The sequence below is a fragment of the Neltuma alba genome, unplaced genomic scaffold (assembly GCF_004799145.2).
Source record: "Neltuma alba isolate B1F8T4 unplaced genomic scaffold, ASM479914v2 tig00011578_pilon, whole genome shotgun sequence".
NCBI classification, from domain to species: domain Eukaryota; kingdom Viridiplantae; phylum Streptophyta; class Magnoliopsida; order Fabales; family Fabaceae; genus Neltuma; species Neltuma alba.
The window spans coordinates 88,795-113,369 of NW_021636231.1; the positions used below are offsets into that span (position 1 = coordinate 88,795).

The 24,575-nt window shown below is 31.6% G+C and overlaps 3 protein-coding genes across 5 annotated transcripts; 2 read left to right on the plus strand and 1 right to left on the minus strand.

The window, feature by feature from the left end:
• Positions 1-1,269: 1,269 nt before the first annotated feature.
• LOC114715186 (subtilisin-like protease SBT5.6) lies at positions 1,270-11,890 on the plus strand. The gene is made up of 9 exons (XM_028899982.1): positions 1,270-1,368; positions 1,484-1,679; positions 1,765-1,962; positions 2,639-2,750; positions 7,806-8,367; positions 9,616-9,713; positions 9,805-10,162; positions 10,512-10,725; positions 11,213-11,890. Exons 1-9 carry the CDS (start codon positions 1,270-1,272, stop codon positions 11,761-11,763), a joined length of 2,388 nt encoding a protein of 795 aa, XP_028755815.1. The 3' UTR covers positions 11,764-11,890.
• Positions 11,891-13,022: 1,132 nt separating this feature from the next.
• On the minus strand, positions 13,023-16,217 carry LOC114715222 (pentatricopeptide repeat-containing protein At4g18975, chloroplastic). 3 transcript variants are annotated; one of them, XM_028900023.1, is made up of 8 exons: positions 16,032-16,217; positions 15,215-15,391; positions 15,038-15,139; positions 14,842-14,936; positions 14,561-14,657; positions 14,227-14,370; positions 13,375-13,587; positions 13,023-13,247 (listed from the first exon to the last, which is right to left on the minus strand). In XM_028900023.1, the coding sequence occupies exons 2-8, from the start codon at positions 15,323-15,325 to the stop codon at positions 13,038-13,040; spliced, it is 972 nt and encodes a 323-aa protein (XP_028755856.1). In that variant the 5' UTR covers positions 15,326-15,391; positions 16,032-16,217; the 3' UTR covers positions 13,023-13,037. The 3 variants fall into 3 exon arrangements, with proteins under 3 accessions (XP_028755856.1, XP_028755857.1, XP_028755858.1); XM_028900024.1 differs by lacking the exon at positions 15,038-15,139 and having other exon boundaries at positions 16,032-16,214; XM_028900025.1 differs by lacking the exon at positions 16,032-16,217 and having other exon boundaries at positions 15,038-15,137; positions 15,215-15,293.
• A 7,433-nt stretch (positions 16,218-23,650) lies between these two features.
• Positions 23,651-24,537, plus strand: LOC114715231 (uncharacterized). Its single transcript, XM_028900033.1, has one exon. The coding sequence runs from the start codon at positions 23,678-23,680 to the stop codon at positions 24,098-24,100; it is 423 nt and encodes a 140-aa protein (XP_028755866.1). The 5' UTR covers positions 23,651-23,677; the 3' UTR covers positions 24,101-24,537.
• The last annotated feature ends 38 nt before the right edge of the window (positions 24,538-24,575 follow it).

Consider the following 24,575-nt stretch of genomic DNA (forward strand, 5'->3'; position numbering starts at 1 on the left):
TATTAATTTTCTGGCAAAAAAAGGAAAAGGCACCACATCACAATTAAAGCCCAAAGGTAATGTATAAGATATTAGTGGCCGCATATATTTGACTGCTTCTTGTGGGAATCTAAAAAGGTTCAATATCCCCCGTTCCTCTATTTGAGAATCTGCCATTCCCCTATTCTTTTCACTTAATTGACCTTTTCCCCTCTCCTTTAGATTTTTACCTATTTTATCCCTCTAACCTTATGTTATTATTCTTATTAATTAATATATTAAAAACCAGATCCACCGGTGGTAATTTTGATCTCAAGAGCTACTGATCTGATTATGATTTATTCGTACTTGAACTGATTATTTTTGATAAAAAAATATTAAAAATAATTTCGAATAAGAAAAATAATGAATTAATTGATAAAATGAAGTTATTAAAGATAAAAGGGGAAATATAAAATATAAGAAGCCAATAAATACTTTGTAAGAAAATATTTAAAAGATGAAAAATATTAGAATATCTATTATATATGTGTGCTTATTTAATAAAAAAGTAATTTTAACATATATAAAATACTTTATATTATAAAAATAAATAATTTTCGTTTATTAATATCGTTAGATTTTGCTTAAAAAGCAAGTCTATCAGCTTCGGCTTATAGACTAATTAAGAGGAAAATCTCACGCATAGTGATAATCTAAAGTTATTTATTTTTATAATAAAAAATATTATTAAGAAATATTTTATTTAAAGGAATACTATTTTTAAAATGGAAGAAGTAACAATTATAATTACATTTTGAACCTTATAGATTAAAAACAATTAACGATGGACACTCAAATATTCTGACCCAGTAATTTCAAATATTATATAATTACTTTATCTAATCCTTATTATGAGAACTCTGTAACTAATTAAAACGTACTAATAAAAATAGTTAAAAGCATTAAATTTATTATAAAATTCAGGTGATTTCTAATATTATTCCCATTAACTATACTAAATTTCAACCTCATATTAATTTTTAATCTCTCACTAGCCTTATTAAACATGAGGATATATAAAAAATATATATATTTAATGTCATTAAAACTACCAAACGTTCACAAACATCACCAAAAATTCTTTGTAGAAAGGCTTGTATAATAAGGAGCAGAAGGAGTGTATGTATAAAAGCGTAATCATATTTTCATGTCTCTAGTGTGGAAATGCGTGTATTGATAACTAGAACCTCTCTATAAATACTAATCCTCTTATCAAATTAAGTTTCATGCCTCATTTCCCCTAAACCAATGGCAACGCACAGCAGCAGTGCTTTCCTTACAACTCTCCTCCTCCTTCTCCTCCTCTTCCTTTTTCCCTTTGTCTCAGGCACCAAAAAGAATGAACAGGTTTATTCATCCTCCTCCTCCTCCTCCTCATTGTGTTGCTTTATTCAATTATCTGGGTTTAGTTCTGTGTTCGTTACATCATTACTGAAAGATATATTTTTATTATACATATCAGATCTACATAGTCGACATCAGAGGCGATAGTGGAGACAGAATAAAGATGCAGGATATAGAACATATCCATCGCTCCTATCTTGTTTCTGTGAAAGAAACTGAAGAAGAAGCTCGGGCATCCCTTCTCTACAGCTACAAACACACCATTAATGGCTTCTCTGCTGTGCTTACCCCAGAAGAAGCCAAGAGGCTATCAGGTATAATCGTTTATAACTGATTCATTCAATTAGGTCATTGAATTAATTTATTCGAAGAAATTAAATTAGGAAACGTTTCGGACAGAAATGGAGGGAGTGGTTTCTGTGCGTGAGAGCCAACCAGGAAGGTACTCATTGCAGACCACAAGGTCATGGAAGTTTGTTGGGTTAGAAGAGCCATTGAATCCTTGGAAAGAAGAGGCCATTAAGAAGAAGAAAGGAAAAGACTTGCTCTCAAAAGCTAAATATGGACAAGATATTATTGTTGGAATGATAGATAGTGGTACGTAATATATATTAATCTGTCTTTCATTCTTAACATCGCATATAAATACATCTGCATTTCCATGCCTTTACCGCTATATATCACTTCTCTTCAGACATAAATAATGTGCGTGTGTGTGGCTGTTTAGAGATGAATATAATCAAGAGTATGCGTTTAAGGATAGGACTAGGAAGGGTCATAACTAGTAAGAAGCCGGATAAAGTGCCATGGTTTGTAAGTTCAAAAAACTTTCCTAACTAGTTTTTTGAGATTGGATTTTCTCTTTTTGCTTCATGTTCTTAGTAAAAAAGAGATTGTGAGTTCGATTCCACTTATAATCTCAAGACTTCAGTAGTTATCTCTTTAGTTTAAAAAAGAAAAAAAGAAAAACAGAGTATGCATTTAAAAGGGATAGAACCCTTTGATTTGAAAATAGCCTAAACTCAATTTAATTTAGAACCTTTACACATTTAATGAAATCTATGAACCTTTCAAATTTAGCTCGTACCTTTTTTTATCCCCCCATTTTAATACTTTGAATATATTTTTTTTGAACAAAATAGAATGCAGCATAAATAACATTTTCTAACATGTAAATATTTTGGCGTCAATAATTTTGATTTGATTTTTGATTTAAGAGAGAGATTAATATGTGTGAGTCAGATATTACATATATACAATAATGCATGAGCAGGTGTGTGGCCAGAATCAAAGAGCTTCAGAGATGAAGGTATGGGGCCTCTTCCACAAAGATGGAAAGGGATCTGCCAAAATGGGACTGCCTTCCCTTCCTCCTTGTGTAACAGGTCACTTATTCTTTCTCTCTCCTCCCTTGTTTTTTTCTTCCCCTATTTTTATTTATTTATTTATTTATGTTTTATACTTTGACTGTGTACTGTTATCTTCATTTTGAAGTTACATTACATGAGAGACAACTGAGTCATACACACACATGTGAGTCAATATAGGTGTGAGGTACAGACACACATGACCACCAAGATTTTCTGGTTTTTTGGACAGTTACAGAAGAGGAATTTCTGCCCTTGATAATTAATAATTTACCCTTGCAGCCCCAAGAAAAGTTTCATGTTTAAGGCTGAATCCTTTTCCTGACAAAACTGACTCATTTTACAGATACTTTTTCCTTCTCTTCAATATTGATGAGATAATCATTCATGTTTTTTTTTTTTGGGGGTACTGTATATATACATCTTAAGAATGATAATTATTTTGAAGATTAAGACCTTTAATATAATTTTCATTTAGATTTTGTTAAAAAAAACTTATCCTTTGGATGTAATGAGCATAGAGCTTGAAGCACAGCCAATATAATAAATTAGGGAGTTCTAGTAGCTTTTGACATAATCATTACATAATCTCTGAATTAAAGCTTAAGTGGGTTTAAATTATAATAAAGATGTTATCCAATTGTTTGAACTCTGCCTCTCTTTAATTCTTGTGGGAAACTTTATAATGATGACAAGACAAACACTTTTTGAAACCAAAGTATTTTCTATATTCAACGACTTTAGAACCTTTGAATGCGCAGGTTCCTTCCTCAATCAAGCCACAAATTAATTAGTATACCTTGTTGTCTTTTTCATATATATATAAATTAATTTTAGAGCACAATATATATACACACACACATATATAGAGAGTAGCGGCTTAGATATTACTAAAGCAAAAGCTGTCGATTTGTTTTCCCCTCAATTGCGTAACTTGTTTAGGGTTATGTCATTTTCAGATGTCATAGTCTTTATACATAATCTAACATCAAAGAACACCAAAAGCAACTTAATCTACTTGCATTTATATATAGGATAATGTGCACAGAATAATCCATTACCTTGTTAATTAAGATAGCTTCTTTTTTTTTTTTTGGAATGTCAGTTATTTTCAGAAAGAGTATAAATTAATCAAGTACATATGGATCTCGTGGTCATTTTTAATATTTATTAACTTTGAATCAAATACAAATAACCCCTTTAACTTTCAATAACGAACATACCTAATCTTTCAACTCGGTAAGAATAAACCCAAATATATACCCCTTGAATTATATTTTTGTGTATATATGCCCTCTCGAGTTATATGCATCTAAGTTTTCTAAACTTTAATACACACAGATAATAAGCAATTAACTACACCACTAGTAATTAAGGATTATATGCATAAACCTAAGAAAGTTTAGGGAGATTCATTGTAACGTTTCAAAGCTTAAAGAGCTCATCTATATATAATACCAATCTTTTATGACTTGAATTATTTTTATTTTACGTTATGGCAATGAATCAGAATCTCTCCTTTTTTTTAATTTTAAAAGAAAAAAATATCTTAAAAATATATGTAGACAAGATACCATATTACATCTGACCTGATGCAAGTAAAATTAAAATTTTAATCATAAACTTATCATAGATAGCCTTTAATTATTATCATGTGGACAAGAACGTAAATGATACAACTAAAGTATGGGAAATTACAGATAATTGAAAAGAGCTGCATAAGAAAGCGGGAGCAAAGGATTTCAAAATGACATGAAACAGATTGAAGTTTTCCCATTGCACAGTGCTATATATGTTGCTTTGTTGAACCTGTGAGACACCTTTTTCGAGGAAGAAGAGATTAAGGACAAAATGATAAGAGTCAGAGAAGGCATTTTCAGTGCCATCTTTTGAGAAGCAAGTGGGGCTAAGTCTATATATAACACACTTAGTGGGTGTCCCTCTCAGTCTCCCTAGAGTATATACTACTTTTAATTTTTAATATAAAAGATAGTTAATTAATTTAGATAAATAAAAAAATTATTTAAATTAGTTATTTATAAAAAAATAGATATTATATTTTGTAAAATATTCTTACTAATCAAGCTTAAGTAACTAAAACTACTATTACTATGAGAATTATCTTGAAATAAAAGACAAACTATCTCTTATATTAAGAACCGATATAGTGTGTGCACATATATATATATATATGTATATATATATTATACGTCTAGCTACGTGATTCTTTCTTTGTCTTTTTGACTTAATTTCTTTTTGTCTTCTTTCGTTTTCTCATCTTGTGATCTTCTTTCGCGTTCCACTGTCCTCCTCTTCAACCTCTCTGCCCCTTTTCCATTATTTTATCCTCATCACACTGTCTTGTCCTTTTTCTGGGCCATCCATGTTCCGCACAAGTCTCTTGTGCACACCCTATTCATTATAGTAAGTAAACTGATTCATTGAAAGCATATATTATTAATTCCGTGGTTAATTAATTGGGAAAATCCCAATTAAATCTATCTAAAATAATAAAATTTCAATTAAGGCTTATACTTTTAACGAATTCCTAATTAGGCTAAGAGGCCTTATTAGGGATTTTCAAATATTGCTAAAAGACCGGAATGCCTCTTTGTAATTAAAAAGGAAAATTGAATGTAGGTGTAAATCTAATTTTAGTTTTAATTATTCTAGTAGATTTACTAATGAGGACGTGGTCTTTCTTAGATTTTATGTCAAAGGTGTGTTTTGTAATTGTGAACCTTATGTCAACTCTAGAATTTATAGCCTTTTATTTTTTTATATAATAAAAATTTGATATTGAATAAATGTTGAAGACCGGAAAATTGAAGATGAATTAATGAGTCTCACTGTAAGTTGTGAAATAGTAAAATTAATTTTGATAGATATTCAAGAATTCCATGAATCTTTGATTTGGTCTTTTTCTCACACAAAAAAAAAATCTTTGATCTTGTTAATCTTTTACATTTGAAATGTAAAATTTTTATTAGTTCCCATATTTTTGCAATTCTATAGATATCTAGAAATTATGTATTTTTTTATCTTGAATTTTCAATTATTTTTTATGGGCTATAATCGTTATTTTTCTTTTTTTGTTTTTTATATGATAATGTTTTTGGCCAAATTTTCATGTGATAATGTTTAAAGAAAAAAACATGTTAGTTAAATTCAATTAAAAGAATTAAAACTAAAATTAGGATTTTTAATTATGAAGGGCATTTTGGTCTTTTAGCAACATTTAGAAATCCCCAGTTAGGCCTCTTGGCCTAATTAAGAATTTGTTAAAAGTGTAGACTTAAATTAGAATTTTGCTATTTCAAATGGATTTAATTAGAATTTTTCCTAATTAATTTAGCACGGGTTGATGATATGAATTTTATATTATTGATTGGTAGAATACCAAGTTCATGAAATTAAAAGGCACATGGTATGAGCATCTTGGTCAGAAAATAGTACAAGTGTACTGTTAAAAACATACGTTCTAATTCAATTCGATTAAAGTTTGTTGCAATAATCTTCAATTTAAATTGGTATAGATGGTAAAGATTCTCGTTTTTTTTCACCAAGTAATTGTGGATTAAGTCTTCATATATATATATATGTGGAGATTTATTTCTTGCATTCTCTACTCGATATTATAGTGTCTGTTATTACTAAAAATATTTCTGATATATACCTTTAAAGAAAAAAGTTAAGATTAAAATTGGGGGTTAAGAAACTATAGGCAGTACGTCCAATTAATGAAGAATGTTTGTAACTGTTTGAATTAGCTTAAGATAGATGTTTTTTTTATTTGTTTTACCAGATAAAATTCTTATCACATATTTTTTTGATACAATGAAAATAATTCTTGTCACATAGTTTATCTTTTGTATAACACAATCACTTCTCAAGTGTGCAAGGAAAGCAGTTAATCTGATCTTGAGCACGTGAAAGAGAGAGGCCATTTTAGAATTATGTTTGAAGTTACTTATAAGTACATCTTATGTAAGTCGAACTAAAGCTCTTTTTACATATTTACCTCGCATTCTATAAATTACGATTAAAAAACTATTTATAAATCATTTCAATTAATTTATTATTATTTATTATTATTATTTTGGTTTGAGCGGGCTTGTTTGTTTCTGAGATGTGCTGGAATGTGTGCGGCTGATGAGAAATTGAAAACTGGAGAAAGGTGTTATGGATAAGGTAACTACCTTTTGCAATATGGATGGTCTATGAATTTCCAGGTGTGTTAAACTTTGTGGAGGTATATTTACAAAAAAATAAAATAACGTATAACATTTGGATTTCTCTTATGAATCACGTATCCACTCATTAGTTCTTGCTATTAACATTGGTTAAATTTAAAACCCATATATTTAAATTTCATTCAGAAAGTAAATCTTAAGTAGTATTTTAAGGCAAGTAGTATTTAAGGGGTTTTTTTTCCTTCCTTTTAAAAATTTGTATTTTCTGTTATCTTTCAATTATCATCACTCTATTTGAATTTCTAATTTTTAAATTAATATGAAAATTATTTATTTTTAAATTAAATAAGCATATAAGTTGTCATGATTATATATATTCAATCAGAATTTTCAGTCCATACAATTTTATTATATCTTTTCGCATTTTGTCCACATTTTCTTTTATTTACGCATCTAACTTTTATTTTCATTGGGATTTAGGATATTCTATCTCTGCTCCTAAATACTACCTCTAATTATAAATAAGATCTTATAATTAGAACCAGAGATAGTATAAATAAAACCTAGTTTATACTTTGTAATATAATTTATATTTCAAATTAAGCCTCATATTAACATATTTAGGAAGGAGGTAGTATTTGGATAAAGGACAAATGAGATAGAAACAAAATTCAAATTTAAATTAAAAACGCACTTCATATATAAAATTTTTCCTTGCTTCTAGTGCTCTTAAATCCAATTTCATAATTAAAATGGCTAATTTAATGATTGATTCCTGCATGCAACAATTACATTACATTAATTTTCAGATGAAAAAAAAAACAAAACTAATTTTTTCTTAAATAGGAAATTAATTTGTCGTTCAATTCTTTCTTCACAGGAAGATCATCGGAGCTCGGTACTACCTGCAAGGCTATGAAGCAGTATTTGGCTCTCTGCACGAGAAAGAAGACTACAAATCAGCTCGAGACAAAGACGGCCACGGGTCCCACACAGCCTCCATAGTCGCCGGCCGCACCATCCCGAGCGCGTCGGCCCTCGGTGGATACGCAAATGGCACGGCCTCCGGCGGAGCTCCGTTGGCCCGATTGGCGATATATAAAGCGTGCTGGCCGATCAAAGGGCAATCCAAAGACCTGGGAAACGTGTGTACGGATGTTGACATGCTGAAGGCCATCGACGATGCCATTGAAGACGGTGTCGACGTTCTGAGCATTTCAATTGCATATCCAAAACCTATCTCTTACGGAGACGATGTGATTGCGAGAGCGGCATTGGAGGCTACGAGGAAGAACATTGTGGTGGTTTGTAGTGCAGGCAACTCTGGGCCTTCAAGCCGGACTTTGTCCAACCCGGCTCCGTGGATCATTACAGTTGGGGCAAGCACTCTGGATCGGACCTTTCTTGCCCCAGTTTTGCTCCGTAATGGGACCAGAATTGAGGTAATTAAATTAAGAGTAAAATACTCCAACCTCCTTTACAGTTTGTCTTAATTATATAAATTTTCTCTCTATTTTAAAAATATACATTTAAATCCAAACTGTTAACTCTGTTAAAAATATTTTAAAAAATATTTTTTAATTCAAATTTATATTGAAATATTTTCTATTTGCTAAATTACTTTTCATAATACTAAATCCCAAAATGTTGGTTAAAACTATATCAAAAAATTTAAGATTTTCTCCTTTACCTTAATTTTATTTTTTTATTTTTAAATTTTTTGTTTATTTAATGTTTTTTTCGTATTGGGCCAAAAAATTAAATAATTTAGTTAATGTAAATATAAATTTAAATGATTTATATAAATTTCTAAACTCGCATAATTTATATTATGTGATAAGAAACTAAGCATTTAAAATATTTTCTAGCTATTTAAAAAAAATCCTAAGTTTCAATATTTCATGAGGAACTAAAATTATATAATTCTATAGTATAATTGAAATTAAAAATTTTATAACATATTAAAAATTTTGAAAATACATGTATTATAATTATTTTTTGTTGTACCAAAATTTTTCTATTTAAATGTTTAAATAACATTTATGTTAAAGAGGGATATTTTGGTCAAAATAAAAATTTAAAAGTCAAACTTAACAGTTAACTAACGGTTGGATGGATGGAAATTAAATATTAAAAGTATAAAGGATGTTTGTGTAACATATATTTTAATTTGAAAGGAAGTTTATATACGTTTTCAAAATGGGAGGGAGGTTTCTGTTATTTAAATATAATAGAGAGGTAGTCAATATATTTTACTCTTAAATTAAATGTTTGTTTTTTGCAAGTCTTATTCTAAATATGATATTGTTTATTAAAAAAAATGATATTGTTAAAAATGACCAAAATATGTCCTATTACGTATTAATTTTTTTATAAGTATCTTATTTTCATCCATACAACTAATTAATCTAAATTTAATCATTATTGCGTCTTAAATGGCCAAACATATCTGTTTTTTTTTTTTTCAAAGATTTGTAAGATTCACGGGTAACACGCATGAGTTATGACAGTATGAGTAGCTTTATTTAATAATAAATAAATAAATGTTCAAACAATAAAAACAATTGAAAATTTCAGGTATATTATTTAGTTCATATTAATATGATGCGTTATATGTTTAAAGAATGTGAGTGGGTGCGTGTTCGTGTTTAATTATAATAACATTTATTTTGGTTTTGAACACTCTATAGGGACGATCAATCACACCAATTCAAATGAATCGCAGCTTCCACAAATTGGTATTCGCAGGAAACGTTGAAAATTCAAGCGTTGCCAAAAACGACTCAGGGTGAGTATTGTTAACCATATTCTGCGACATTAAACTAGTGCATCTTAAACTCAAGAAAGCTAATCAAAAAACACAAACAAATGAAACGCAGGTATTGCCTGGAGGGTTCGCTGGAGGCCAAAAAGGTCAAAGGGAAGATAGTTCTGTGCATGAGAGGGAAAGGAGGGAGAGTTGCAAAAGGCTTAGAGGTGAGAAGAGCTCGTGGGGTTGGTTTAATTCTGGGAAACTCTGCAGCATTTGGAAACGACGTACCATGTGATCTTCATTTTGTTTCAGCCACTGGTGTGTCGTACCAGAATGCCCTCAAGCTTCTGCAATATCTGCGTTCATCCAATGATCCCAAGGTTCAACTTCTTCCTGGAACCACCGTGCTGCACACTAAACCTGCTCCTCTCTTGGCCAACTTCTCTAGTCGGGGTCCTAACATTGTCGATCCCTTTGTTCTTAAGGTAATATTTCCTTCATGCACACAGACTTCCAAGCAATTTACAGTTATGAACATAAATCTAAAGTGAGAACCCATCCTAAAAGACTAGCTTATTGGATGGATAAATCCCTCAAACTTATAAACTACACCTGTGAGACTGATAACTGTTACCCTCATTTTGCTTTGGACTAGACCACAAACATAAAATATAAATTTCATTCCATGATTTATTGATGGCATATCAAACAGGTGCTCTATAATCATTATTCCATGACACCACATTCCCTATGACTCTTTGAACCAAACGGGCACTTTTGAGGAGGCTAAGACCAGAAAGTTAACCTCTTTTGTGTGTTTGGGGTGAAATGCAGCCAGACATCACAGCACCAGGAGTAGACATATTGGCAGCATGGACAGAGGCAGATGGGCCAACAAGGTCAAATAAAGACAAGAGAGTAGTGAAGTACAACATATTTTCTGGTACTTCCATGTCTTGTCCTCACATTAGTGCTGCTGCTGCTCTTCTCAAAGCTATACACCCAACTTGGACCTCTGCTGCTATCAGATCTGCCCTCATCACCACAGGTACCTAACCTTCATTTTCAAATTTGATGTGATAACCTGCATGTCAACAGTAATTCACTTTTATACGTTGACAGGGATGATGATCATTCAGATTTGACCCATACAAGAACTGCTTGATTTGTCTCTTGCTTAGGTTGAGTATGGTCATATTTAATTAGACTTTAAAAGAGCTCAAAGGAGAAAACATAATCCAACATGGATAATTTGGGTTTGAGACAAGGTCAAGAGAGAGATGATCTGATATTTGATGAATGATCTACAGAGAAGCTATACACACAAATAAGATAAATCTACAGCATTGGATGCAATTATCTCACATGTAATTACTTAAGCAGAACCTCATGGTTAATAATTTATCCAAAGATTTAATTGTTACCAGAGTTTAATAGCATCATACAATTCATGTAACCGACATCTTCTAATAGGATAAAGCTTATTATTGTGGTCATCCTAGTTAATTACGAGTTAAATAATTGTTTTCTTGCAGCCAGCACAACAGACAACATGGGAGAGCCAATGAAAGAAGAAACAGGAAAACCTGCGACTCCATTTGCATATGGTTCTGGCCACTTCCAACCTCTGAAAGCATCAGACCCTGGGCTAATTTATGATTCTTCCTACACTGACTACATTCTTCACACATGTACCCTTGGAGAAACTCAAGAATTGAAACTCAACTATCGCTGTCCAAATCCATTACCTGACCCTAACAACCTCAACTATCCATCCATCCAAATTCACAGACTCAGTGGTAGCAAGAAGACAGTTGTGAGAGTAGTCACAAACGTTGGTAGCCCCAAGAGTGTCTACAAGTTCAGTGCTCAGTCACCAAAGGAATACACCATCTTAGCCTCTCCGAATGTTCTGGAATTTGAAAATGTTAGGGAGAAAAAGAACTTCACCATCACAGTGATGGCAAAAAGAAGTCAAGTACCAGAAAAGATTGAGTCAGATGGAGATCAGTACTATTTTGGGTGGTATGCTTGGACTTACAAGCAATATGTTGTTAGAAGTACAGTTGCTGTATCTTTTCTATAATGTTTCCGATATTATTATGGTTGTTTCTTAGTGGCTTTTGTCTTTTACATTTGAATTGTACATTAGTCAAATGATGGAAGCATTACAGATAGATATAAAAGAAAAGGCAAAGTAAGATTGGGATTTAGGAAGGACAGTAGGATCATGGCGCTAAGATTGGGGATTGGTTTGTACTCTCTCAGGATCAGCACGATGTAATGTCACCATGGTTTGCTTCCTCAACTTTTTTGTTCTCTGGCGTCTCTGATATTTTAAATCAAGAGGACTCGATTTATGCTTCGAAAATGACCGAGCTTTTTTGCTTTTACGAAAATTGTACTCCTCTGGTCCTTAATATATAACCTAATTATTGAGTTGATTTTAATCCTAAATATAAGACTTTCTCAAATTTATCAATTTTTTCTAAATTATCCCTATGGATACTTCCACAACTATAATCAAGTAGAAGAGGAAAGGAAAATATTAAGAAAGATGATTATGGTGTTTTAGGAAAAATATGTCATTTTTTTATAATTAAGTAACTTATCTAACTTCCTTAATCTAATCAAATTAGTTAAATAGGTTTTATATTAAGGACCAGAAGAGTATTACATATAAGAATTAAGATTGTATATTTAAAACCTAGATCTTCTGAAGTGAAAAATTAACCAAAAATAAAAATGATGGTGTGTTTATTTGTATTTCCTTACTTCAAAAGACCTGCTGTCCCTTAAAAGGCATTTCTCAACTTTAAATCTAAAAGCATGTCATCCGTGAACAAAACAGAATGTATTTTAACCTAAAACACGAGAGAGTTGAGAGTTGCAAGAATTATGTTACTGGCACAAAATTAGATGGGAAATTATGAAAATACAATTATATTTTCAAACACGTCTTAATAATAGCTATCAACAGTTTTCATATTTATAATTTCTTTTCTCTAATTTACATATTTTGGCATACTTTTAAGTTCAATAACACGGTAAGTAAAAACACCCTTGAATTATATCTTACGGCATCCCAATTCATACAAGGACTATATCTTGCTCTATTCCAACGTACTCCTTTTGGTCCAAAAACAAAATTCAAATTCGCTCCTTGAATTAAGCGGTTTCCATATACAGTTATACAGACTTGACATCAGCAGCACCCTTGGGAATTTTCCCTTCCATCTAACTTCATAGAGCAAACTAATGAACTTTTGCATATACAGTTACGTTTACTTACATTAGAATACATTTCTAAGTATCTCGGACCCAGATAAGACTGTTTCCTCGTGGAAACAGAATCCAATTTCAGGTGGTTGATTCATCATCTTCATCCCATGTTGTTGTTCTCACTCTAACCCGTTCACCATTAAAGTGAATATACTTCCACTTAAGCCCATATCTTTTTATAACCAATTTCATCTTTTCTTCTTGACCTAGTTCTCTGAATGCTCGTGCCACTCTGCGAACTGTGTCTTCATCGGGTTTTACACGCAACTCCTCCATGTCTGCAAATACCTGACCATACAGAAAAGAAAGCAATAGAGCTCACTACGTTGAAGCAAACATAATTTAGACACACGTACAAAGAGTCAAACTAGACAACTGCAGAAAAATCCACGTGAAGGTGAGAAAAGAATGGTACCTCTATTATCTTATCAGGCATATAATGATGGTCATACAATGCAATCATCCTTGAAAAAAGTCTCTTTGAGAGAGAGCGTGTATGGGCATGTATAATCATGTTCCACAATGATTCTGCCTCCTCAACCCTCCGATCCCTATCAAATGCCAGAAGAAGAGTGTCATAAGTCCCCATTGTTGTTCCTTGACCTCTGCTTAACATCCACTTTGCCACCTGAGTAGTGTTAAGAATCAGTAACCAGTGATATTTCTTTCCATCGCCATATGTAATCGAAATCAAGTATTGACATAGACAACACACTCAGGGCTAACGAGTGAAAGAGATACCATTCATCAACAGCTTAATTTCGTTTTCTTATGCTCATATGCAAATAGTGACATTCGTAAGAAGGACCAGCACATAACAACATTCATTAATATTAATAGATGGCATTTCTTTTATGTTGATGGAAAAAACAAAAACTTGAAAACTTTTAATATCCAGAACATACATAAGATGTAGATCTATAAGCTCGACAAGAATACAAACTGGACCTTTTCTCAATTGAAGAATAACACTAGCTGGGAATTTGATTTAAGCAGAAGCTACATCAGGGGAATCAGATTTTGATCAGACGAGCTGCAGTAAATATTTATAAGAAACCTTATCTTGTATTCTAAATCTGAATCATCAACTTAACTAATTTCAGCTTTCTTTAACCTATTCAATTATCTAAGGACCTGACAACAAACTATAATTCATTCCCCGGAAAAACAATCTAATGTCAAGTCCCAGATAGCACTCAAGTTAAGCGAACTCATACAATTATTAAAAACCATACAGGAATAACCCTCAAGAATATCAAGGTCATACTTGAATTAGCCGAACCCACTGGCCCCTTTTCCTTAAGATTTTTAAAGCCTTCGCAACTGCAATCAATGGGAACTCTGTCTCCCAAGCTGTCCATTTGTCCAATGCCCCATAAACAGCCTCTTTTTCATTAGGGAGTTCAGACACCTGCCATTTCCCCATTAGCAATGCACAACAAATTAAACTACACAGAAAGACCGACTTCTTTTTTCTGCCACCGTCTGGTTAATTATTTTGTATTTTTGTTCATTACCTGAATTAACACAAAATACTGTTCCTTTTTCTAGGACACCAATTAGAATATTCTTAACGAAATGAAAAGGTTAGAGAAGCATACAATTCTGATAAGACTAAGCGCCTTTTGCCCAGACTTAGCAGAATCTCTTCTTTGCCATAAGTGGTGCTCCTTCTTTCCAACTCGTCCTTTCCCTCTTCTGCATTCCAAGTAAAAAAAGAAATCATGGAAATATGATTCTCAAGACTTGGAATACACCCTATTTGACCTATACAGCTTGTCATGCATTGTAGCATTAAATGGTGAAGCATGAAGTATATGGTACTATACAAAATGGGAAGCAGAAGTGGATAGCAACTTATGGCGAAAATAGGATAACTTACTTTTCCAGCACTCTGGGTCTACCTAGTGCTCTTCCGTTATGGCTGAGAGATGATTGGATCAAAGGAAAAGCTAATGCACTTCTGATATAATTTTTCTGCAATGAAAGCAAGTACAATCAGAATTTTTCAAATCAAAATTTAGTCAAAATGCTACATTGAATATCTCCTGTCTTTTCATTAATGGTCAACACTGTACCTTGTGTGAGACACATGTTAGAGGTTTTGAGATCCTATAACCAAATAGCAGAGCTCCAATATCTGCCTTAGTCTGAAGCAACATTCTACAACCGTCCATACTCTATCAAAAGCATTACGTTATGAAGTGGTTTTTCTGAGCAACTAGAATATAAGATCACACAGTACATGCCATTACCTTAAATTCTACTGAAGAGAGAATCGGACAAGAAATTGTACTTCCACATTGAATAAGTATCATACTTCTGTTACCCTTTAGACTCAGCTCGCTCAATATCTCAGATGACATGAAACAAAGGCTTCGTCATTGTACCCCTTATGAACAGAATTCCTCAACAAACCAAAAAGAACATACCTGTCCATATAACATAATTGAAACGTAAACATCAAAACAATAATATTCTTAATAAAGTACTAATTGCCTGCTACAGTATTCTTCAATAAGTCACTATCCTTAAACCCACATAAAAGCGCTGTTTAACAATTAATTTTTATAGGGAGGATTTTCAAACTGCCACATTAAGAAAACATAAAGCTAGGCAACAATTTTTACATACACCACATGCAAGCATTTTATCAAACCGCTAAACTGCATATCCCTGGGACAACCGAGCAGAATCGCAAGCAATGAACAACGAATATCCATGATGCATAAAGAGATTTTTACATCACCCAGTGCGATTCCTCCTCACAAAAGCCATCACATCTCTCAAGACCTTCTATCTTTTCTTTAGCAGTATCATATCAATGAAGCAATGATACACTAGAGACTAATAATTAATAACAATTCAGGAGGCCCCGCTGAACAAGCAAAATACACAGTTTTTAACAAAGCCACCAAGGATATAGATGCCCCAGAAGGCCAGCAGAGGATTAAAATCTACGTGCTCTAAAATGCAAAGGAAAAACAATTTAACCAGATCTCTATCAATAGAATCCACCTCAACCAGAAATTCTTGGCGAGGCGGAATAAGAACAGGAAGCAGAGACAATACCCAAGCAATGAGCTTTCCTCTCTCTAAAAGCAGGGTGAAACGAGGAAAAGGCAACTTTTTTAGCAGCTACAGCTTGCCCAGAGGTGCCTTACTAGCGGGGCCTCCCTTGTTTCCTCTTGGCAGGTTCGAGCTAGGAGAAGACAAAGGAGGGCAAGGAATCAGCAGGAAAATTCGCAGCTGTAAATTACATATGCTGTAGAGATATTGGCAAGTATTTTATAAAAGCTCACCTTCTCCTTAACCGCGAGATCAGTCGTGACCCCGCTGGGCAATAACGGCCGGCAAAGAACGGTGAAGCGAAGAGCAAACACTGAAGCATGATCATAAAGCCCAATTGAAGCCTCTGGCCCATTTCTCATTAATTGCGTCATGGTGTCATAGTTTGTACGTCTATAATAAGAGAGAGTCCATTCACATTATCAAAAAAAAAAAATTCAGAATTGAGTCTGGTTAGAAGAAGCTATTCTTTCGTAACGTGACAAGCCAAGATTTAAATTCTGATTAGAAGAGTTACCCACATTTAGTATCCGATAATACCTCAAATAAAATTACCTCCAATAGAAATATACCTATGTTTTTGGCCAAAAAAAAAAAGTCCATTCATGATGAAAACATTAGTGGCTAATGTTAGTTTGTAATTCTTATTGTTCAAAGTTGATGAATCGTTAATTTTATAAACAGTGTATTGCAAGATATTAAAAATCAGATTAATCAATGAATTGATCAAGACAACACTTTAAGAACTAATGATTCAAACTAGAGTCAACTCAAAATCGAACTAGCCATTTAGAATAATTTAATTTAATTAAAATATAAAAAGGATATTAACTCTCAGATAAATAAAACACTCACATAAAACACACATAATCCAATAAAAAAGTTAATAAAGCACAGTTATGATGGATTGTTGTTTTTTTTTTTTTCTTTTTTACAACTCAAAAACCCCAAAAGAGGTGCGGTTAAAAGGTACATACAAGCCAACTCACGATACATTTGAAGTCGAAAAGAGGCCGATGAGTGGCTTGGAGGGAGAAAAAGTTGGTGAATCATCCACTTGCTCTTGTTAATTAATTAATTGTAATTTAAGCAACTCCTTCAGATTTTAAAAAAAAAAAAATATTTGTCATCTTCTTTGGAGTACGCCATTGCTAACCATTTCTAATCTCCAAAACCTTCCTTGCCTTTCTATGAAGATGCCTTCCTTATCTTCTTTTGTATGTTCATAAATTATACTTCTGTAGTCTTTAATATAAGATCTATTTAACTAATTTGATTAGATTAAGAAAGTTAAGCAAGTTAGTTAATTATAAGAAATATAATATGTTTTTTCTAAAACAGCATAATCATCTTTCTTAATATCCTCTATCTCTCTGTTCTACTTGATTATAGTTGAGGAAGTATTCATAAAGGTAATTTAGCAAAAATTGATAAATATGATAAATATGTCTTATATTTAGAACCAAAATCAATTCAATAATTAGGTCCTATATTAAGAACCGGAAGAGTAGTATTTTTTTACCCCTCTAGTCCTTAATATAAGACCCATTTAACTAATTTGATTAGATTAAGAAAGTTAGGTAAATTAGTTAATTATAAGAAAAATGACAAATTTTTCCTAAAACATCATAATCATCTTCCTTAATACCCCTTCTCTCTCTTCTACTTGATTATGATTGAGGGAGTATCCATAGGGTTAATTTAGAGAAAATTGATAAATATGAGAAATGGGTTTTATATTTAAGACCAAAACTAACTCAAGAATTGGGTCTTATATTAAGGACCGGAGGAGTATATTCATAAAGTTGTGTATGTAAAACAAGTGATAAGGTGACGAACAGAGATTAATTAGTTTGAGTATAAATGATTTGATTTCCTTTAAATATGAGAAATAACTTTTATATTTAAGATCATAATCAACTCAATAATTAGGTTATATATTGAAGACAGGAGGAGTAGTTTTTTTTTTTTTTAATATTCATAAGGTCGTGTATCTAAAACAAGTGATAAGGTGACGAACAGAGATTAATTAGTTTGAGTATAAATGATTTGCTTTCCTTTAAATAAGACTACGTATTCAAAATCTAAGGGGCGAAAAAGCTCTTTTTCCCCAAAATAAAAAAAAAAAAACTTCAAAACAATATACTTTAAGTTGCGTTCAAACACCAATCCAATCATATTTGTGTAGAACTAAAAGTTGCCATTTGTAGGTAAACCATATTTTGAAATCACGTTACACTGCAACTGTATGCATCTAATTCAGATATTAAATACTAATATTAAAAAAAGAGTCATATGGAAATATAAGATTGTGCCATTTTATCCTTACTTTTTTTTTTCTATTATATTATATACAACCAATTCATGAATATAAAATGTGTGTGTGCCTTCTCTCTTATATAAATCGAATTATCATGAAAGTTGGTTCAACTTGTGCAAACGTGTTTATCAACAACAAGTTTATCCTTGTGACAAGGTTACCTATTACTACCTTCGGTCCTTAATATAAGACCCCGTTTGACTTTTTGTTTGGTCCTAATTATAAGACCCCAATATATTTTGTCTCTCATATTTATGCATTTTTTTCCAAGATAGTCTTTCTAATAATAATAGTTCTAGCCAATACACTTAATTAACAAGGATATTTTAGGAATGACAACACTTATTTATTACAAATAACTAACTTAACTTACTTGCTTAATCTCCTCAAATAAGTCAACCGGGTCTTATAATTAGGATCGAAGGTAGTATATTTGAATGAATTTCTAATTCGAACCTGATGTTGACATGTTTATACGTGCCAATGTAATTAAATTGATTTTGATAAAAAGAAAACTTGTTAATCCTAAAATATTAAGAGCGAAAGAAAAGAATTAATTTAAACAATTTATGGAGCATGGAGTTCCAAATAAATAACAGCAATTCTAGTTGCAAGCAAGGTTTAGGGATGAAGATAATTGCCTCTCACAAAAGTTTAATCTGGGGACTAATTTAATTAATCAAATAAAATAATATTAGCACTATTGAAACCATTTCTTAGCGTGTACTTGTTTATGTATGTGAATTTAAATCAAAAGTTGACATGTAAATCTTTTTGTGGGAAACTATGCTTTTGTATGAGATTTGTATGTATGTAAAATTTACATCTGTCTTTACATTTTCTTTTTTCCAACCACCTCTGTTTTTTTTTTTTTTTTTTTGCATTGCATATAGTTAAATAGATGAGTTTATATATAATATTGTGTACAAGGACATGTGAAGGATGCTGGCAAGAATACATCTACTTGTGATGAAAAATTATATTAAAAATAATCTCTATTTATCATCCATTGTTGTGCCTACTGAACTAATCCAAACGAAATAAGTATTGATTATTCTTAGCCTTTTGTGTGCCATGACTTCATCTCAGGAAATTTCTGCTGCCCTTCCTTGCCTCGTTGCCTAGAATAGAAAAATATCCCACCAACTCCAATGATTGCTTTCCTGTTTTTCATCTTAATTACTACTTCTGGTTTTAAATATAAAGTTTTATTTATAATCTATAAACGAGATTTTATATTTAAGATACGAAGTAATATATAGTAATCCATTTGATATGAGTCAAGTTGGGTATGATGATAAAGATGATGAAGCATTTAAATCTAAATTTCAAAATCACTAGCTAATTAAATTTGTACAAACGCCCACCTATGAAATGACAAATGCTTATTAATGTTATGTAAAGTACTAAAAACTTCGACTTGTCGCTAAATTGCTCGAACTAATGGTTCAAGAATTAATAGTCCAATCGGGATAAAGTTGATTGGGATTAAAATAATATAATTTGGTTAAAATATACAAAAATGTCCATTTATAACCATGAAAAAAATAATATTTCAGTCCTAAATATAAGGGTCTTATATTTAGGACCGGAATAGTAGTTACATAAAAAATATGAATCTATAAGTAAATAGAACAATTATGCATACGCTACACATAATGTAGAAAAAAGAAGTTACCAAAGCATAATTATGATGGAATGCTAATTTTTCTTTAACTCAAAACACGTCATGTTAGACTCAGCAAAGTAGGAAAAATTGTAAGAAATCTAGTCTAAACCCGTCCAAGTAACTAAGGTCAATAAGGTTGATCGGAATCAATTAATTTCTAGTTTATTTGGGTGACAAGTTCACCAATTTCCAGATCAACTTAATCGGTTGAGCTCGAATTTTTATGCACTAATGTTATAACTATCCTTTTTTTTTTTTATAAAATGATATCAATTTATTTGTTTTCCTTTCTCTTTCTCATCTCAATTCTCAAGTACTCTTATGATCCTATTTATAAGACACTTTCAGCATGTTTTATACTAATCAAGAAAAAATTTAAACTTTATTAACTCTCATTTAAAATTTAATAACTTTCTAACTTTATTCCTATTTAATATACAATATACCTCATATAAATAAGATCAACATAATAATAAATAAGAGATAAAATTGTACATTCATACAAAAAATTTCTCTCAGTACCTTATAAATAGAACCAAAAAATATTTTATCTCTCTGTTCTATAAATAGGATTAGAGGAGTACACGTTTTGAAATAATTTAAGAATTGTAAGACATTTTGTGAAGCATTTTCTCTCTCATTTAGATGTGTTTAGATAGAAACCAAATTATAATTTTTAAAATAATTTTATGATATGTGAAAGAATTTTCTTCCTTTTACCAAAATCCATTTACTCATGCTTTGACTCGTTACTGTAAAAATCTTACGTCCTTCTTATTCACTTCCACATTATTACTCCTATTTCGAATTCACACTTGGGATGATATGCCATTTTCATATGCGTCATTCTCAATTCGATCACAGGTTAAAATTAAATCTCAATATGTGTATCTAAATTTTTGAATTGATCTAATTTAATTTTGTAGAATAAATAAAACTCTATATATATATATATATATATGTGAATGTATCTTCAACGTATTCCCTGTGGTAAGATTTCTAATTTAGTCCTACTTAACTTACCAATACAGATAAGTTCAAATTAAAGCGACTCAAAGGTTCTTAAGTTGAAGATTATCTTTTTTTTTTTTGGGGCCAACGACGATTATCTTGTTGGTAATATATATTTTCGCATCCCCCAATGCTCGATCAACGCTTAATTAATCAATACCGTCAGATATCAAATAATTATTTGAGAAAAATAGTCTGCAAGTTCAAATACTAGGATTCATTTAACATACTAAGCTCACATCTTAGCTTTAGCTTCAGCTTCAATGTGGGTCGACAACTAATTGCATATAAGGTTTGGCATTAAAAATTGTATGCCTTCATAAAGGAATACGCCAATTTTATATTTTACTCCATTCTTTGATATAATTAGTAGATCACAGCTAAAATTTAGCAGTCATTCCTACTCAGATTAGGGTGCATTCAGCACCCTAAAGTATGTTTTTTAGGTGCATCATCCAACATTTTAAAGTATTTTGTAGTGTATACAGCACTGTAAAATAGTTTTTAGGTGTGTCTAACGTCATAAAGTATTTTTTTGGTACATCTAACACCTCAAAGTTCACCCGAAAAAAATTTTCTGCATCCAACACTAAGACTAAAAAAATATTTCTGAATACTGAATGCACCTAAAAAATATTTTAAAATATTAAATATATCACAAAATATTTCATAATATTAAATATACCTAAAAAATATTTTTAAATGCTAGATGGACTTTAATTCGCCTTACTCCTTGTCTTTTGTCTTTCCTTAAGTGTTCGTGGAGACCCGTGTTAAGAAATAAAATTAAGGACATCAACGCTGGAAGCTGAGGAGATCCAAATTGAGATGGTAGCACTACAATGTACTTTAAATATAAAATATATAATCTTACTATATAATAAGTAATGTATTGGAAATTGAATAGGATTTTTTTGGCCATCGAACAGCATTCCATTAATTGGAACAATGATTTAAGATCAATGGCTGTTATTTTTTTCCGCCAGCCAGGGATCAAATTCAAACCAATCATAATTATTAAGATAAACCACATACGTATTGTTATGCTTTTTAAAACTTAAAACAACGTTATTTTGCTTTCACCAATTCACTGATCTAATCGAGCCACTCAGATTGAATTTTAACACTGTAATAATAAGAATGGTGAAATTAAGGTCAGAAAAAAAATCAGATTTTATCTGAAATAACTATCTAATATAAAAATACGTCGTCATATATTCTAACAATTTTATTACTGTAACAATAGAATAAATGTATTCTTACTATTTTTTTTAAAAAAATAATTATATGCTAGTATTAATTAATTATGGTTACATAATACTACTTCCGGTCCTTAATATAAGACCCTGTTTGACTTTTATTTTAGTCCTAAATATAAGACCCCAATCCACTTTATCTCTCATATTTATACATTTTTTTTTCAAAGTAACCCTTCTAACAATAATAGTTCTAGTCAATATACTTAATTAATAAAGATATTTTAGGAAAGACAATACATATTTAAGACAAATAACTAACTCAACTTATTTCCTTAATCTCCTCAAATTAGTCAACTGGCTCTTATAATTAGGATCGGAGGTAGTAGTAATTGAAAGTCATAATGATCTTAACTCTCCCCACGCAAGGCATGAACCAAATGATAGAAATTGAGTAAAGCAAAACAGCATCTTGGTTCAGTACTCGTCTAGGTACAATTTTTTAGAAACCTCAAAATAAATATACCTATTAATTGGTTCCCATGTATACTCTGAATGTAGACATGTAAAAAAGAGCACTGGTTAATATCATTAAAAAAAGAAAAAGAAAAAGAAAAAGCACTTGTTCAACATATAAATAATCCAAAACTCAATTAAATAAAGCTGCAAACCAACTAGGTCAAGCAACTATTAATCTACAAGCAACTACATTCCTGATGATACAAGTTAGAATGAAGAATAAATTTTCCAATAAAAAATAGGAAAAATTACAATGAAGCCTTAAAAAAATAAATATTAATAAGTTTTAATAACAAATGAGTAATTTTTCACACTAAAATTTGTCATTATAGATTGTTTTATTGTCAATAAATTTTTTAGCAATTATATCCTTTATTTGAAACTTTATAGCAATTCCCAAATAAAAAAAACACTCGCTTTTAATTCAATTATATCATGCCTCTAATCACCTCACCTAAATTAAAGAGATATGATTAAGTTTGACAATTACGTTCAAAATATTATTAGACATTAAATGTGAAAACTTTTCTTGAGAGGAATTCAATTCAAATCTTAATTAATTATATTATATTTTTTTGGACTGAATAATTAATTATATTATAAGGACTAATCTTTTCTGGTAAATTCATCCTACTATTTTTTCCATGACTTCAAGTAGAGATGATATGGAAGGGAAAATGATTATAAAAATATGTGGGCCATTAGTATAAATGAAATAGAAGTAGGGACCACAGGTGAAAAGTCATTGGTATAATTTCTTGGGCCAATTAAAATTCATAATAATCTGTAATGACGCCATTTCACAACACATTCCAATCAAAGAGTGCTTGCTACGACTCTCCAATTCTGTCATTATAAAAACCCAACCTTCACTGTTCCATTTCCAAAGCTTCAAACTTCAAAAGCCTTTCTCTCTCTTCTCTCTCTCTCTCTCATGGCTGAAGAATTCCAAGAAGCCGACGTCATCTTCTCCGATCACCACCGGCAGAATCCTCCGCGTGCTGCCACCTCGGACGGTGAGGATGACTATCGGAGTGACATTTCGCAGAGAGAGCTGGATTCGCGACGGGTTAAGTTGAAGAGGAGCAAGAAGAAGAAGAAGAAGAAGGAGATGGCAAATTCGATGCCGGTAAATATACCAGAGAGGATCTTCCGGCGAACGGATTCGGATGACGAGCTGCTGGAGGAGGAATGGGAGGACGAAGGAATGGTGCCGCCGTACGTGATCGTGAATCGGAGAATCGCCGGGAAAATGGCGTTCTCGGTGTGTACAGGGAACGGAAGGACCTTGAAGGGACGGGATTTGAGCCAAGTTCGGAATTCAATTCTGAGAATGACTGGATTTTTGGAAGCGTAACTGTTTTCATGTTGCGACCTAAATTGCGTTTGGCGACCGGGAAAATTACGGAGAATGAGATGGAAATTAAACTGTTTCAACAAGTCTCAGCTAGCAGTTAGTTAATGACGTTCTTCTTCTTCTATGGATTACTGAGAATGCTTAGAAGTCTCGCACAGATTGTGACAGGAGAAAAAATACATACAGATACACTGATTTGAGATTAGAGAAGAGGTGAAGTAATCGTTGTTGCTTAATTAGTTCCTTAATCTTGAGGCTTTGCTTTGGTGCAATGGATTTCCCTTTCTTGGATGATTTGCTTAATTAGGATTAGCTTGTGGGTTTGTAGATTGTATTGCAGGTTTGATTAAGCTTGTGGTTTTCTATGGATTTTCCAGCTAAAATCTCTGGAAAGTGGAAACTACCAAAATGCTTCCTCATATTATATACACACACAAACAACCTTCAGTCTTTAATATAAAATCTCATTTGACTT

Bases quoted from the DNA above. Each gene is read 5' to 3' on its own strand.
- LOC114715186 (XM_028899982.1), top strand. From the start codon at position 1,270: ATGGCAACGCACAGCAGCAGTGCTTTCCTTACAACTCTCCTCCTCCTT. The intron at 1,680-1,764 runs GTATAATCGTTT...CGTTTCGGACAG, and splicing joins AGAAGCCAAGAGGCTATCAG to AAATGGAGGGAGTGGTTTCT. The intron at 1,963-2,638 runs GTACGTAATATA...ATGCATGAGCAG, and splicing joins TGTTGGAATGATAGATAGTG to GTGTGTGGCCAGAATCAAAG.
- LOC114715222 (XM_028900023.1), bottom strand. From the start codon at position 15,325: ATGTCATCTGAGATATTGAGCGAGCTGAGTCTAAAGGGTAACAGAAGT. The intron at 15,140-15,214 runs GTAATGGCATGT...TGCTTTTGATAG, and splicing joins TCTCTTCAGTAGAATTTAAG to AGTATGGACGGTTGTAGAAT. The intron at 14,937-15,037 runs GTACAGTGTTGA...CTTTCATTGCAG, and splicing joins TAACATGTGTCTCACACAAG to AAAAATTATATCAGAAGTGC.
- LOC114715231 (XM_028900033.1), top strand. From the start codon at position 23,678: ATGGCTGAAGAATTCCAAGAAGCCGACGTCATCTTCTCCGATCACCAC.